The following is a 17830-nucleotide window of genomic DNA, read 5'->3' on the forward strand; positions in this document are numbered from 1 at the left end:
TCTCACTGGAAGTGTTTATATGAAAAAAATATGTTCTTTTCAGATATTTATTTTTAGAACAAAAGAAGTTGGCTGTATCCTGTCAGTCAGGAAAAAATACGTTTTATCCATGTTCTTTGACTACTTGTTATCTATTTCATTTATTTTCTAGAAATAGGAAGAAAGGAATTGGAGATTTTTACGTTTTTATTTTTGCCTTCTTAAAGTTTTATTTAGGGTGTTCATCAAAGGAAAAGTCTAAAATTTGAAAGTAACATCTTAAAGTATAATAACTTTTAATTTTCTAAATTTGTACATGAAAATTGTTTGACCAACCTGTATTACCTGCTGAAAGATTTCATTAACAATTTTCAATATGCCGATTTATTAATTAATTTTATACAGTTTCAATTTATTTTTCTGACATGATCATTCTGGAGTTATTAGTTTATATAACTCCTAATTCTTTGCCACCCTCCAAAAATCTCTGACTGAAATCCTGGAAAGAATTAATTTCATGACTTAAAGTACCTTAGTAGCTCAAATGTTTTTAATGAGACTATAGAGATGTTTAAAGATAGTCGTACACATAAGTCTCTGCATAAGGACTGAAAGATGAAATATGCATAAAGACCTAAATATGAAACAATGTCACCTCCAATCTAACAGGACCTAAAGGGGCTTAAATTTATGAGGCAAGAAGTCCATCACTTCTGAAATTCAGGTGTGTCTAATTGCCCCAAGTTAAACACCAAAAGTACAAGTCAAGTGTGAGAACAAATGAGCAGCACAAGTTGCAGTCATGAGTTTCAGATGCGCTTCTTTTATCTTTGTCTGCCTTGAAGAGTAGTTGTTTATTGTTGCCATTTTGATGCTTTGTGTAATTATTGACTCTGGATAGTATAATAGTTTGCCCTTTGCAATTGGTTATTTATTTTCAGTAATAGCTCTTGTGGAGGGCATTCAAGTAACACTTTTAGAAATCAGAGTAAATTATGTTCACTACCCACTTTATATCCTTAATTTCTTTTTGTTTTCCTTTTCAAAGTACCGTGACAGGTAAGAGAGGCACTGCTTTTCCCAGTGTCTGTACACATTTGACCCTATCCAGTTTCGTTCACCCAAGCTGGTTGTTCTTCTGCTGAACTGAGTTCCCTGGAACTCAGTTTTCATCTGCTGCAACTATCAGTATCTTTATTGGCTTTTCATTCATTTCAAGCATGACATAACTACTTTCCTATCTTCAGGAACAGCCACTTTCTTGAAGGAGTTATCATGTGTTCTTGTTAACAATTATCTGGGCTAGAGAAATTGTTTGATCCCTTCAGAGCCACCAATGGAATTCCCTCTGCTCAGATTTATTGCACATGAGTTGTTTAGGTGATTCCGTATCATCATCCTGCTTTAGAGATTTCTTCCTGCCCTTCCCTCCTTTTCTTTCTGCTAGTCACTCCATGATTTTTTGTAGAATGTGACTCTAGAGACAGGAAATTCAACAATAAAACAGAAAGAAAAGGGAAAAGAGACATCATGTTCACTGTCTGTTTTGATTATGTTATTTTATTTGTTATTCTTTTCAAAGTATAACTCTTTACAGAGGCAAGTATTTTCTCTTTCCTGCTCCCATCAGAAACATTTTATTGCATCACCTCGTTCTCCAAAAGCTTTCAGTACCTACCTTTTTCAGAATAAGTTGTTCTCATACACAGTCAAGTATACATCAAGCACTTTTAGATTAATCTCTGTTGCTTGGTCTTGGTATCTTTTTCTACTTGTTCTGTACATTACGCCTTTGTCCTTCATCCTTAAATGAGTCCCCTGCCTTAAGGAATTTCTGTGCAATTCAGCTTCTGCATCACTGGTTTATTTCTTTGTTTTGCCTGGTGACATACAAAACCCCTGCAACAATTTACTAATGTGTTTTCCAAATAGCCATCTCATAATGAAAAGACCTGTTATGGAGTATTTGGTGGGTGTGGGATATAAACCCACTTGTTCTGTTTATTTTAAGGCAACTTATAGGCAAGAGTTTTAAAATATTTTTTTCAGTAATGAAGGTCAGACAGAACACAAAAAGTAGTTGTCCAACAATCTCTATTAACAAGAAGAATTGCTCCAATCTCCCCGTGAATTAACTCCCAAGTGTTTTATCAATAGGGTTAGTAATAAGCTCCTAACAAACCTGTAAAATTTGATAGTCTTAGAAAATGGTATAAGGCATCTGGAATGCTGTACTGAGCACTTTGAAAGATAGGTATTGAACATGAAGTTTAGAAAGGATTTAAATCCACCTTAACGTTGTTATGCAGTCTCATTCCTGGTGACTCTGACTGCAAGCTGCTTTATATGTGTCTAACTGAACAGAGGATCCTAACTCAGCTCAGAAGGTGCCTGAGCTGGACACAGATTGCTTTTTAACCATCACGAGTCTATTGCAAATTTTTTGTTACAAGGTAAGCTTCCAGATGATCACCAGAGGCAATACACACTGCAAATGCTAGGTCTACACTCACTAAGAACTGTGACCATGTCTAACCTCAGCTGTCAACATCTGTGTTAGCTATACTGTCACTTAGCAGAGTGGTTTTACGGGACCAGGTGTAATCAAATCTCCATAATTTACAAACTCACTAACTTCAATTGTCCCACAATGAAAGGGATTTTAGTTAAGTCACATTCATTTGCACTTTGCACAGGCGAAGGGGCACAAATAAAGAGATACTGTGGCTCATTTTACATGGGGAATCTAGATGTTAACAGAACGATGAATCAAAGCCCTTAGCTTAGGCAAGGATTACAGCTTGTTTTCTCCAGTATCTGTTAAGCAAGATTAAATCTCAATGTAACCAATTCAATTACCACAGAAACAGATAAATCTTTCAAAACAGGCCAGGCCAATGTGTGAAATATTTCTTTCAATACTGATCAAAATAGTAGGCACGTCCAACACAGTTATTTTGCTGTAAATCTAACATTAAGGCCCTGATAGTGAAAAATAATTATAATAGCAAAGTTGATATATACATAAGAAGAAGTAACTCTACATATACATATATATATATGTGTATATACATATATACATATATATACATAGGAAGTCATGAATAAATAAGACCATAATGATTTAGGAACTACCCTCAGTTACCAAAGCAATTCAGGAGATTATTTCTAGTTTGATGTTTCTGCCTCTAAAGATAGGTGTTAATATAAAAATAAAGTAGATAAAACTGTAATAAGAAATGAGATTTCAAATTTGTGGTTAGAGAACTTTTTATGCAGTAGATACCTCAAACAGCTGCAGAAATAGAAAATAGATTGAAAACCATGTTTTCTGAAATAGACTTGACTTCTGGTCATTTAGTTGAAGAATATAGGTGAAAAATATGAGATGCATGTTTTGAACATCCAGGTCATGTAGTTTACCTAAGTCAAGGGTGCTCATGACATTCGGAAATCTTTCTAATTAATAAGCGGATAAGATTCAGACCGGTTTATCCAGGACCATGTCCAGTGAAAACCTCTCCAGGCAACCTTTTTGAATATTTAATCATCCTTGTAGTGAAAGGGTTTTTTCATATGACTAGTTAGAACCTCAGCTGTTTCAATTTTCTCTCTTACTTTTACCTGGATCCATCTGTTTCATAACCTCTTATGGATACTAGAAGATTGCTGTTTGATCTCCTGAAAACCTTCTCATCTCCTAGGTAAACAGACCCACCTTTCTCAGCCTCTCCTCACAGGCAAGTGCTCTAACTCCCAAACATCTTGGTGACCCTCTGCTGAACTTACTCCAGTTTAGTGACATCTTTTTTTGGCAAGATATGAACAAGTGCCAAGTAAAGGCCATCTACTGGCTGCTCTCCCATGAGTTCAGCCCAGGCTGCTGTTAGTCTTTATCACTTCCAGGGCTCATATTTGGCCCACCACTGTTTCATACTCAGCTCGCTGTCCACCACCTGGAGGGCCTTGTTAGTGAATCCTGAGGCAAAGAATGCAACAAGTACCTCAGCCTTGTCTGTGTTCTTATGTCACTAAATCTGCAGTCAGCAGCAGGTCCACATTTTCTTCATTCTCCTTTCACTAATGATGAATCAGTAGAACTTATTATTACTGCACTTCATGTCCTCCACCAGTTATAAGTCCAGTTGAGCTTTGGCTTTCCTAACACCATTTCTGCATGCCCAGGCCAACTTTCTATTATTTCTCCATTGTGGCCGGTCCTTTCTTCCTATATGTGTTCTTTTTTTCTTGGAAGCTTAGTCACGAGTTTCCGGTTTGAGCAAGCAACTCTCTATGTATATGTTACTGGAAATAAAAGCTATTAAAAATACAGTTGAGATTAAATCTCTCAGGATGAATAAACCCTGGGTTTTTTGAGAAGCTGTTTCAAATTGCTAATTCACTTCTCACTTCTACTCCTTTTTATAGCATTGTAATTACTATAGGGCAATTGAAGTCTAGACTGTCATTTTATTTAGACATGGATGTATATATGTCAGGTCTGGGTGATTTGAGGAATAAAGTCTCAGCGAGAGTCTGTTTAGTGTTGAGCAGACGTGTCTGTGGAAGCGCTAGCAAGATTTTTTCACTAAAAGAAATAGAAAACAGAAAAGTTTTCTAAACAAATCTGAACATAGATTTGCCATACAAACAAGTGAAAATGCAAGTAGTATCAATTGTCATTGAAGTCAATGGGAAAACTGCTGTCAAGTCCAGCATTTACATTTTATACAAAGCTCAGAACTACTGCTCTGTTGTGAAGTCACTTAAAAATATTTACCTCATTTAGATTCTATGCTTGCTGAAGAGACTTCCACCTTCTATAACAGGTTTGTGATGGGACTGACATATTTCAATATTTTCATTATGAGGATATGTTTGTTCATTTTTTAGTAGAAGTCTATCGTAAGAGGTTTTGACTGTGATGAAAGTTGGGATTAACAGTGATAGGTAGCTTTTCAGAAAGGTATCTGAGGGTTATACTACAGACAAGTTGAATATGAGACAAAAATAGAATATTGAATCAGAAAGAATTAAATGTGAAGTAATCCTTTTGCTTCACATGTCACTGGTGAAACTTCAGCTGGAGTATTTTCAACATTTTACTTTTAGAAAGATTTGAGTAAGGACTTCAGAGGAATTACAAGGAGTCCAGAGAAAAGCAATTAAAATTATCAGACATCTGGAAAACAAGGCTTATGACAAACAGATGAAACAATTATCTATGGAAGATGGAGGAAAGACATAATAACATTTAGCAAGTACATTTGAGGCTGCTGTAAAGAAGATGGGATCTTCTTGTTCCCTTAGGAAAGAAGAAAAATTAGTAGGATAAAAGCACAGCAAGGTTAGGTTAGGCATTAAGGGAAAAATGTGAGGGGAGATACTGAAACAGAAATTTGATAGGGAGCTTGGAGAAGAACTCTGTCACTAAAAATCTTTGAGAATAGGCTAAATAAGCATCTCAGAAGCATGTTTATGGTTGATGTTGTCCTGGTAAGCAGAAAGATAAGGTATTGCTTGTGATTCCTTTCCAGGTATATTTTTTATGACTCTTTATGTTATTGCTTGAGATTAATTGTATTGTGCTGTTGTTCACTGTTTCGTTTTTAATATGTGAAAGGAATACATTTTTGCTTGTGGTTTTTTCTATGTCTACAAATGCATATGATTACTATGATTAGACATTTTCACTTGGCTTGCAGAATTAAGCACTCATGTTCATTTACTTTGTGTCAATGTGTTCTTCAATAAGCTCTTGGCTCTTGCTGCTGTGCAAATGATGTCAGCATTCAAATGCTCCCTGAAAGCTTCTCCTGTTTTACTGGATACATCTAAATTCCACGTAGTCATGCTGAATACTATCAGTCACTCTTGACTCAGACAAAATTATTTTAAAGCAGTCAGGGAATACACGGTGGCATATGCCTCTTAGCAGTTGGTTTATAAATTGAAACAGTACTGTATGGTTTCTCATGCACTTTCTACTATGTCCATATGACAATTTGGACTACAACAGTTTTGATGTTGCATTACTGTGTGTGACTTGAACTTTTCCATAGGAAGTTTAGATTGGATCAGAGTAAAGGTCATTTGTTGCTGATGATCTCATCTGCTTTTTCAATTTAATGTAAAAGGAACTCAATGTATCATTCTTAATTGTTCTGTACCGTGAGATTCATCGTAGGAAAAACTATAACTGTTGTTGACCTTACAAGCTTTGTTAATCAGTTTACATCCAGTGTTTCATAACAAATCCTGATGATCCTACTGGTCGTCTTGGAAAGCAGCGTATTTCCAGCCTACAGTGAAGTCTCAGTAAATGTTCCCATCACCCCAGAGAAAGTTTATTTTTGCATGATGATCTCTTCAGTTACTTGAGGTTTCCTTTCCTTCCTCCCTCTCATGACATATCATCCAAACATTCTTAATCTCCAGAGGAAGTGCAAAACACATTCCCATGAAAATCTTAAATTTCTAAAAGCAGTACACAATAAAGAAACAAAACAAAACAAACCCATAAAACTAGTGTTGCTTCTCACTGAATCACTTGAGTAAACTCTTTTGTCACAGCCATAGTAAAGTATGAGTCTTTAAGGTCCAGGACTGCAATCAGGTTCTGTCATAAGTGGGTATATTGCCTTTTTGACTGATTTCTGTTATAAAACCAAAGGACTCATTAATGTCATCCAGAGCTTTAGTGGGGGAGTAAAAAAACAAAAGAGAAAGAAAAGAAATAGTGAGCAAGCTGTGGTAAGGTAGCTTTAATGATTTTGGGAGGCTTATTGGCTGTAGATCTTTGATCTATATCAAGCCACATCAGATCACTTAATGAGGCCTTTTTTTTTTTTTTTTCTGGAAGTGATGGTACCCAACATTACCATTATACAGTAGGGATCATTCAATAATACTTCAATTCTATATTTCTTTAGCACATCATAATGAAAAGGGGCTTGGTCTTCTACAGAGATATGGTAAAAGGCTCATCATACCTATTTTGTTAAACTGCTGCCAGTCTTTCATTAATTTGATGGAAGCAGCAAGTTGTAATAGACACAGATTTCCGGCCAAGGGGCTCTTGTCCCATTGACTGTAACACAGTCTTTGGTCTTTGAACATCCTATGGATATGAAGTATTATAAGGCTTAGCTGTGATCTTGAGGGTATGTTTTGGACTAAGCAGTATTTCATGTTTATATCTTTCAGATAACTTCATGTGAGCAAGTTATGTAATAGACTTATATCCAAATGAGTGATATCTGTCATAGTTATTATTACCAGGCCTTTGGATGCATTGCATATCTTCTGAATAAATGACATCATGTAATATGATCTTGACAATGTACCACAAAGAAGGTTTACATATAAAGTAGATTTAAATATAAAAACACAGGTTGTGCATGGGGATAAGGTTCATTTGAATGTGTGTGTGTGTAAGTTAGAATGTTCATCCAACACCAGGGTATACATTGTTTTCTTATGTAGGCTAAAACAGCCTCCATTGTTTGCTAATGTAAATTTTCCCACACGTTATGGATGGTGACTTGACTTGGCTGTTTGTAATTTTGCTGGAGTAAATTTTAGACTATCCCCTTCCATGTTTTTGTATTCCAAAGGAATTTGTGAGAACAGCAAGGAACATTTTGCATCTGTGTGTAGACATTCAGTCCTGTAATTTGTTTTTTTCAAAGTCCTTAATGTACTCTTCAGTGAGTAAGCATCTCTTCCCACTGAAACTTTGCTTTTTGATATTATCATGAGAAATGACTGTATTGTTTTATGTGTTTGTTTTTGTTTTTGTTTTTTTTTTTTTTAAATTTCAATTGCAAAGTATTCCATTTATAAGCAGCTTAGACATAGGCAGGAATGAAGCTTCAGCATCTGATTGCAGGGTTTACCTTTGCAGGAGAGGCTCTGATATCAGAAGACCTTGAGCAAAAAGAGGGAAAGCAAAATTCTAAGTTGCATTTTGCATGGTAACAAAGAAGGACAGGGCTATCAGCTTAGAATACAGTCTCAAATGATACTGAGAAATTTTAAACCTTGTAAAACTGCATAAAAAGATCTTAAAAGTAAAATTAATATATAAATAATATAAATACTAAAATATCAGCTGTATGTTCAAATGGATCAGTTAGCAACAACAGTAAGACAATTGGCTAGTGTTGCAGTCATTGCATTATGTGGAAGTTGGCCCACAGCCCAACCCAAAAATGTTAAACACCATGTTTCTTCCAGTAAAGTAAATTCTGATTGCAGTGTCTGTTTGCAACTCAAGTAGCTTCATGTGGGAGACGTGAACTAGCTCAGAAAGGGCTATGTTTTCATAGTGTAATTGTGCCTCTTGATGCACTTGGACATCAGATATCAAATAGGAATTTTGAACATAATACACTAAATGGGACCTTTACAGCACTACTTTTGTTTTGGAATATTTTATGTCAACTATGTAAATTCAGAAAAGAAAAATATTTTATTTTTAAACACTCTCAAGATGCTACAGTGCTTTTAAATCAGGATTTAGGTTGGACTTGTGTCCGTAGATAAGTGCAAATGTTAACGTTGCTAATTTTTTGTCTCTGTCTCTCTGGCTGCAACAAACTGACCTGTGTGACCCTAGTTAAATCGATTTATCTAATACTTAACGTCTATTTTAAATACCTCTGCTAAACAAAAGATAAGCTAAAAGATGAATGAATGAAGGTACTGGGGAAATCTTGCTTTCTGAAATGAGTAATAGCCATAGTTTTGTAATTCTCTGAGAGCTACAGCACAAAACTACACAATAACTGTGTAACAGCCACACTGCAGCATAACTGTTACACCAAACTCATATATTCCATGATATAGAAAAATGTGGAAGGAAAGAATAAGATTGACTATTCTGGACCTTCATCCTTCCTAGTACTACCTACTTGATATTGAATGATATATTTTTAAAAAACCTTAATGTCCGGGAGTGCTTTGAGGTGAGTGATACCTATAGGAGATCTACTTTCAAAGTTATATTCAATGCAAAACAGGAAGAACTTCCAGACGTAAGAAAGGGAAAGCCACTTGAACATTTCTTGTAACTGGGACTTCCAGCTACAGCCTAGAATCTCATAGCAACTTGACTTTCTATGATAAAGAAGACAGGCATTTTTAAAGGAAAATAAGGAAAACTCCTAGGAAAGTTTCTTTGTCTAATTCAGCAAGCACAGTAGGTTCAGGCTCAGCCCACGTTTGAGGTTTTAGCAAGAAACAGAGATCCTCAAATTTGTTTCTGCATTCAGGCTTCCCAAGAATGTTTAGTTTGCTCAAGTTTGTTTTGAATTAAGGGTTAACATGCTGCGTGTATTTCCTTGGAATATAGCCCTCTAATCAGTTTACATGCCTCTATATATGACAGTGGTGATGAGTAAATCACTGCGGAAGTTTTGTCTGTCCAAGGATGCAGCATATCATGCCTTTCTGAAACTATCAAATGATGGGATTGTTAGCAGAAGTCTAGCTAATCTGTTTTTTTCTGCAGTAGCATGCCATAGCCACCAACTATGCTAGTGATAAGAAAAAAAGGCAAGACATGGTATCAGATTCTGCACCTCATTTACTCTAGGTTGAACACAGAGTTAACTGTACCAAAAACAACACAACGTATTTAGGCTTATTCTTTTCTAACTTGGGTCAGAAACAACACTTTAGAATGGTGTATATTTAATGATAGCATCATATGTTGTATTTTTTTGTTGTTGGATTGTGGAGTTGTAGTTTTTTTCTTAAATTCACTCCTTGCCTAGTGGGGAGTTGATATTTATATCCTATCCTTTTTGAGAACAACAATTTCAATATCAGGAGAGGACTTGTTTCTATATTCACTTTCAGGCTGGAGTCAAGAAATTAAAGCAATGATAGTTTAAAAAGAAAAGCAAAAAATAACCAGAAGAAAACAACATGTAAGCTCCAAACTTGTTCAGTTGTTGGCTTTCTCACTAGGAAGCTCTTGCTGTGATATCTGCCTCTGCCCTCAATTATTCAGTGACACCAGACAAAGCAGTAAAGCTGTCCACATTGAGGAGGGGAGAGTTCAAATAATGAGGAAGGTAATACTGGAAAAACAAATGTGAATAATGAGTTACAAATATTAACTGCCTTGCATGATTTGCTGTTTTCGGTGAAATTTCTCATGTATTTGTTCTCTTTTCAAGGGACCGAGCTCCCTTCATCTTCACATCAGAGATGGAGTATTTCATCACAGAAGGTGGAAAAAACCCACAGCGTTTTCAAGAGTTTGTGGAACTTTGCTGTCGAGCTTATAATACAGTCAGGAAACACAGCCAGTTACTCTTGAACCTGCTGGAGATGGTAAGAAGCTTGAGGATGAAACCAAAAATCAATTTCCTCTGGTGTCCTCTTCCCTTTTACCACTTCTCAGCTGCCTTCAGTATCACTGATTTGAAGATGTATCAGCTGCACTGCAGGAAATGTTAGCGCTGGCTCTTCCTGTGCAAAGGAACTATCCAGTTTCAGTACTAATTTTTGAGAAAAGCTAAGCTGCTAGATTTTTTCCCTTTTTTTTTAGTGCGTTCTTTTTTACAAAATAGCAGAAAACTGCAAAAGAAGATGGGTACAAGTTTCACATTCAGGAATTTCACTCCGCCCTTTTTGGAGATGTTCTATCAATCATTTACCAATCCCGTTCATGGCTACGGCAAGAAAAACATATTTCACAGACTAGGTGATTTGATAGTACCTAGCAGCACTGCAGCTAACAGTAATGCCATTAGAATGTTTTTTGTTTTGTTTTGTTTGGGTTTTTTTTTCACATTTCCACATCCTGTTCTTAGGATGGCAAACGCAGGAAAGAGCACTACCAATATTAGCACAGGTTTGAAAATCCTTTTGCATAAGATTTTAAGACCTCTGGGAGTTCTTATCCCTTAACTATTCCTACCAATTCACATGCTGTGGCTGATTCCATAACTGCTTTATGCCTCTATTTACTTGTGTTGGAAAGGTTAATGATTTTCTTCCTTCACAAGTAGAATGAGAATATGAAATTAACTAATATTTGCTGAGTTTCTTGGCTAAGGTATTAATCTAAAAGTTATGTCCAGGGCCCCATGCAAAACCTAGGTGACTGCTCTGTGCATGAAAAAACCTACACAACTTTATGAACAGAACCCCTGCTGAGGTTGGGGTACAGCCAAGAAGTTGCTCTACAAACACTCCTCTATCATCTCCAACTTCTGCAACTGAGAGAGGAGAAACAGCAAGAATTTGTTCATCTTGTTTCTGTCTTGTCTGTTGATTCTCATGCAGTGGTACGGTGCAATATGGAGCAGGAGAGATTGCCCCAGATCTCTTAACCCTGCTTCTAAGTAGTCACAAAGGTGCAGCAAAACTGCGTTCCCATCGTAAAGCATAATTTTGCCCAAGTATGTTGTAACCATATAGCCTGAAAGCAGTGCCGAGTGTGTCTTAACTTAAAGAGCCTCTGAGAAATTCAGGATTGTCTATGCTTCCCTCATCCACAACAGTAATCTCTACATTTCTGAACAGGTTGCCTAAAATCTCATGCTGCAAATATAGCAATATCTTGTACCTCCTTGTCCCCATTGCAGTTCCTTGTTTGGCAGCCAGCAGAGATAATGATGTTAGATTACTCTAGGATAAGAGACAGAGCGTTAGGAAAATGTTCCTGGCAGGAGCTCTGAAATAACTAGCTATCTCTGCCTGGATATAGCTCCAGTTTGTCTATATTCAGGACATACTGCATCTTTTGTTTCTGCTGATCTTTAAGGAAAGTTAATAGTGCTGAGGTGTAAGTCAGCATACAGATATGTTTTAACATTTGTCAATGGGCTGCAGTTCAGTCAATTGCTTTGCATTTCGTAATTGAAAAATAACTGTCAGTATATTCACACCCCATCGTTGAGCACTTCATATCAAAAGGAAATTAAACAAGGCAGGTTTGTGAACACCTTGTTTTTGCCAGTGCTGTTTGGAAGGCAAGTCTGGCTCTGCGCTTGAAATCGGGTGTTGGTTGGAAAATGTAAATATCAAAATGTTTTAGTTTTGTGGGTCATTTTTACAAAAGTGACTGGTAAGAAGTTCCGCTTTAAATTCATTTCCATGCAAAATATCTGATGTTATCATGAAGGGGCAATATAAATTAACCACTACCGATTTATGTCAGTGACAGTCTAAGATTTCCCACACTGTCTGGAAATCTGCATCATTAATCTTTCATTCCTCTCCCACATTCTGTTTTCTGAGATGCTACTTATAAGACGTGGTTAAAAAATCTCAACAATAAGGCTATTTCAGAAAAGTACAGTACTTCACGGATGTAGTGAACTGTGCTCTGCATGGTCAGTAATTGTTAGTGGTTTCTAGCAAACCTTGATTGTGAACAACAATTTGGTAGGTTTGGCCCAGTTTGGGACTTAATGCTTTTTCTTGGTGGTAGCAGCATGTTTCCGGAGCTGTAGTGACATTTGCTACTGGGAGTAAGAAATAATCCATGAAGTTTCCATCACTTTCAAAAGCAGAAACATCTGTGGGAGACCCAGGAGTCTGCTGGCAGAGTTCAGCTGCATAAATGCCTGTAGTTCATCAGCTTTGCTCTCATTAATGAATTGATATGAACTATTATGAGGAGGGTGATCACAGGACACATCTTTTATTTAGTTTAAAAAAATGCAAAATCCATTGCTGTTACAAAGATTTTTTGCGGTAGAAAATTATTAAAAGGGGCTTAGAGGTTGCACTAGACAGCAAGTAATTGATCCACTTGCCTCTATTGTGACAAGAAACAGGTTGTCTTAATAGTATAAAACAGGAGACTACCTAGAGCCAATCTAAGACTCAAGAATCCCATGTCCCCGTACAAGTCATTTTGCCCTTCTACAACTCAGAGATGCCATTTGGGAAAAGAGGAGCAGGAAACACTTCTATTTTGGAGGTCTAATGCATGTAAAGTACATGTCAGAACTATTCATTTTTTTTTTTTGTGGGATTTTGGGGTGACTGCTTCACTCACCAGCTCTGAATCAAGGCCCAAGGAGACCATAGGCAGCTCCATTCAGTGAGTCAGAAGTCCTGGGATAACCAACTGTGGTTGGTCAAGACATACGTGAGGCCAAACAAGGGGAGAAATTGAGAAATGCAGGCAATTAAACTTAGGCAGTTAGTGATATTTGAGTTGCCCTAGGCAACCTGTAGTTGTTTTCTGAACAGTTGTTCCATGTCTTATCTAATTAGCCTCCACTAGCCAGAGTTTTCAGAAGCCTCCTGCATCAGGGTACTGGAAACACAAAAGATATGCTGTATGGAGCAAAAGGGAAGAAGCACTATAATAAGCCTTAAGGTGCCTTTTCAGTCAGCATAGCACTATGTAGGTAGTGCCCAGCTAAAGACATTTCTTTGCTTCAGCAAATGGTTTTCCATTTTCTGCAGTGCAGAGACCCTTAAAAAAACCCTGGTTTTCAGTTGCACTACAGATCATTCAGATTATGTGATTATGTTCATATCTGGCATTGTTTCCTTTTCTGATATAGAGCAAGAAGCTTAATTTCCCCATGCAGCAACTCTTTTTTTTTTTTTTTTTTTAATTAAAAATATCAGGAGTTGTTAAAGTCTTTTTACAAATGGGTTGAAGGCATACAGAGAGCATTGTGTGTCCTTAAGTGCTGAATGTTGTTATTGTCCCTACTCTCAACTCACTTGAATTCACCCCATTGAGCTTTCTGCCTTTCTGCTCCTTGCTAGGCAGAACTCTGTGAGACAGCGATCTAACTGTCCAGTGGTTGCACAGATTGGGTCAGATACAAAGCAAAATTTTCTTTGTTAGGGGTTTCACTGAGAAGGTTTGAAGGAATGAGGAACATATCTTTCCATCTCTTTTCCCCTTACTCCATACATCTCTCAACCAAACCTTCAAATAAAAGCTTCCTTTCTTCTGTGCTGTTATCCACAAGACTCAGTGGGTGTTTATGTCTAGAGCTAGACATAAATATCAATGAATAACGCAGAGCAATGACTGCAAATTCACATACATTTCCTTCCAAGCAATGTGAAGGAGTGATTTTTTTTTTCTCCACTACACACAAATCATATCTCTCAACTTCCTGTGATTGTTGAGAAAAATCAGTAAGTTTTGAAGCGAGTCAATTTTTTTTACATTTTAAAATGTCTTGAGAGAGCTTTGTGGGCAAATGGACACACTCAATTGTCTACCCTACTTGGGTTACTTTGCAAGGGGAATATTGGCATTATTTGTCTTTTGAACTGTAACAGCTCTGTCCCACATCCATGGAGAATGATACACTTCTACAGAGGGCAACTCTCTGTGCCCAAGTCAGGGCTTCTGCTGTGAATCGACATCTAAAGGAAGCTTTCCCCTCCACTGACTGTAAAGGGAGTGAATATATGATCCCTTTGCAGGAGGGATCAAGAACAGTGATGGTGGGATCAGTGGTTACAAATGAGAATGTGATATTGCACTAAATTGGATTAGGACTAGGATAATACTGTAAGAAACATGTTTAACTGTTGTTCAGGTGGCTGAATTTGGTCTCCTTCCCTTTATCACCATTAGAACACTATGAAGGAAGTTTAGCAATGTGCATGTTGAGATGATGATATCTGAAGAGAATCACACAGAATCAGAGGATGTTAAGGATTGGAAAATAAATAACTAAAATGGATTGATTATTTTGGCCCGTGCTTCTTTCCAGCACCTCAGTGTGAAGTTTTACAATGCAATATATTCACTTTAGTGTTCCAGACATTGCTCCAGCATCAGAACCACTTTTCAGATCAGTAAAACTGTGTGTTTTACAAGTCCTTCACTGTAAAAACTTTCTTGTCTCAGCCTCATTTCATGGACTTATTATATTTCTTTACTTTTAGATGCTGCATGCAGGATTGCCTGAGCTAAATAGTATTCAGGATCTGAAGTACGTGTACGATAACCTCCGTCCTCAGGACTCAGACCTCCAGGCTACAAGCTACTTTACCAGGTAAAACCAGAATATAATCCAGAAACCTTACCTCCTTCAGGCATGAAGCAAAGCTGCCAAGTCACAAAACAGACAAACAAGCAAACAGTTTTTCTGTTTTGTTAAGAGGTTATAATCAGTGAAATCATACAAAAGGATAATTGGTCTTCACATGTTTACTTTTCAAAAGTCCTTTCCTTATGCATGTTTTAACCAATCCCCTCAAATTTCTGGCAGAAACAGTTGTGCATTTGTGGTACTCTTGTAACAAGTCACTTATTCAGCACCTAGAGTTTTCTTTGGCTTTCATGGCAAAACCATCCTCTCTGCTTCTAAACGCAGCAGCTACATGCAATGGGATTTGGACTGCATTAAAAGGTTCAACCTGTGGACTAAGTAAAGACCTGGAATTCCTCCATTTTATTCCCTTTTCTGTTCTTCTTTTGGCCTTCTGTGTTGCTTCAGGCAAGTTACTTTACCTCTGTTAGCCATAGTTTCTCCATCCGCAAGATAATACTGATTCTTCCTTTTGAGCACTTAACAGATCTATCACAGAAAAACATTGTGTGTGAATATATATATGTTTAAAGATTGATTTGCATTAGGATAATGAAACCTTTCACTTGTTTGTGATAATAACAGAGGATTATTGATGAGGAACTGCAGATGACCTGTATAAAATCAGTTTGAAGCCTTCAGTTCTGATCTTTCGGGTCAGGCCTCTGCATTACAGATAATTCCAGCTGTTTATGTGAAGATGCTCTAGATGGAGCCAGGGGAGATTGACTGGGCTTGGAAACTCACTTGCCCATTCTATGCACAGTCTGAGAAAATCTGTCCCTGTCAGACCCTCTTCTGTGCAGCAGCATCATTTCCAAAGGACAGCCTGTGAATTCATGCACCCTGGACACCACGTACACAGGCAAAGCAATCCAGACTCTTCTGACGTCTTCCTCTGGCCCAAGTGCAGGGCACATTTCCAGGTCACAGCACTTGGGTCTGAGTGAAGGGCTCCTTTCAAATCAGAGCCCTCAAGGATGCTCCCATAAGGCGGCACAGTTCTCTGCACTGTGCAAACTGCCTGGAGGCAAGAGCAATCCCCTGCCCTTCAGTACAGCCAGAGGGCACGTTGCAATGAATAAATGAGATGAAAGCTTGAACTAGAGCAGCTGACTCTCATTACTATTACAAAGGCCCCTATGAAGATTTTGGGCAATTTGAATTGCGTTGTTTATATGTGTCCTTTTCGTTTATTAGAACCAGAAACTGAGGCTGCAGATTCAGAGAATGCTTGGAACAGAGACCTAGAGAGTTTAAGGAAGAGGGAAACCTCTCGCACAAAACTATTGTTCCATTACACACAGTAGAGCACTGAGTTCCTTCTTTAACACTTACTTTTTCATATGCTTTCCCTCTTGCACTTTAACTAAATTGTTTTGTTTTGAAATTCAATTACAGCCTCATATTTACCATCTACTCCTACCTTACACTTTCCTTTAAAATTTCAAATATTCCCAAATTACAGGCTTATATTTCCACTTCAAAGAGAAAACATGCAGTTTCAAATTAAAATGCAAAATCTTTATTCTGTCAAATAATCTGAGTGGTTTTGTCTGTCCCTCACAAGTAAAAATCTCAATTCATTTAATAAGTGAAAAAAAGGCTCAGGTATACATAACAAACATGGAAATATGAGTCTTAAGAGTGGAAATTGCTAGCTCAGAGCTAGTGCCTAGTGCTTTTCTGGAGACGGAAAGGGTCAGTTTGCTTTTCAGTCAGATGGGACAATTATTGTGGTTTGGGTTCATATCACTGGGGTCTTGCTTAGCTGCAAGATGAAGGATGAGGACTGCATTCAGGACAGAGCTGTAGCTCCACCCTCTTGGAGTTGGGCAGGCTGATCATGGTGTTTTGAGGGTTAGGGTGAAGGAAGTGAGAGACTTCAGGGTGGGAATTCAAGGGCAATGTTTTCTCAGCCAAAGCATGAAGAATGATGGCTGGTCTCAGGAAGGAGATGTGGCTCGACACTGTTTTGGAAGTGGGAAGAGTTGGTGCTCTTTGTTGCCTGCTAGAGGATCACATTAGGAATAGGTTCAGCCCAGAGAGACTGCAGGTATGTCTCAGAGGCCAGCATGTCCTTCTTCCCATTAGATTTCTTGTTAGGGTTGATGTTCAGATAATGAAGACCTTCACAGTGGAAGTGCCACACAAGTCCTGCTTACCAACAAAACAGATCTGGACAGTGCTGTGGGCTCTGTTCTTATTTGAAACTGTATTTTCTGCTAAAATTTTTTTAGTGTGTTCCAGATCTGTTGTTCCAGTTTCCTTCAAAATGCTGAAGTGTAGATTTGTTTTTGTCCACAGAGATCACTATATCGCATAGTAAGGTCAGATATCACTAAAGTGCGTATTCTGTTCTTTGATACTCTTATGTTATGTTCGTATTATATATGTTCATTTGCAAGAAAGTCTCTTGTTATCAGTTCGTGAATTTCCATGGGTCTCATTTCTCTTTGTGTGGTTTTTTTTTCCTTTATTTTAATTTCTGTTCATGTTGGAACATAATTTGTGTTAATTCAACACATGAATTAACTAACATTTCTACATGTCTAAGCATGGCAGAACATCAGGTTTCATGTCTAGTAATATTTTAACTTCTGAAAAGCATATCCAGGCACTTTTCAAAATAAAGATTTTGGGATGGCCTGTTACCTGGATCCATGCAGAACTTAGCCCTCTGTATAAGCATGTTATGACCCGCCTCCAGGAATGTTGATATATTGAGGAGTTTGTGAGCTTTGTGTTATCTACATCATATTTATTCCTGTCCTTCAGAAAGTTCTTTCCTATTTAGTTATTATACAAAA

General features: G+C 37.4%; 1 protein-coding gene across 1 annotated transcript in view; it reads left to right on the forward strand.

Annotated features, from left to right (window-relative positions):
• The window catches only part of PIK3C2G (phosphatidylinositol-4-phosphate 3-kinase catalytic subunit type 2 gamma), a 275634-nt gene that overhangs the window by 208154 nt on the left and 49650 nt on the right, over positions 1–17830 (forward strand). Inside the window, exons 29-30 of the mRNA XM_065846452.2 lie at positions 10167–10323; positions 14875–14984. Coding sequence (XP_065702524.2) covers positions 10167–10323; positions 14875–14984 — 267 coding nt within the window. The remainder of the gene's footprint in view (positions 1–10166; positions 10324–14874; positions 14985–17830) is intronic.

The sequence above is a fragment of the Patagioenas fasciata genome, chromosome 1, assembly GCF_037038585.1.
Source record: "Patagioenas fasciata isolate bPatFas1 chromosome 1, bPatFas1.hap1, whole genome shotgun sequence".
Lineage (NCBI taxonomy): Eukaryota > Metazoa > Chordata > Aves > Columbiformes > Columbidae > Patagioenas > Patagioenas fasciata.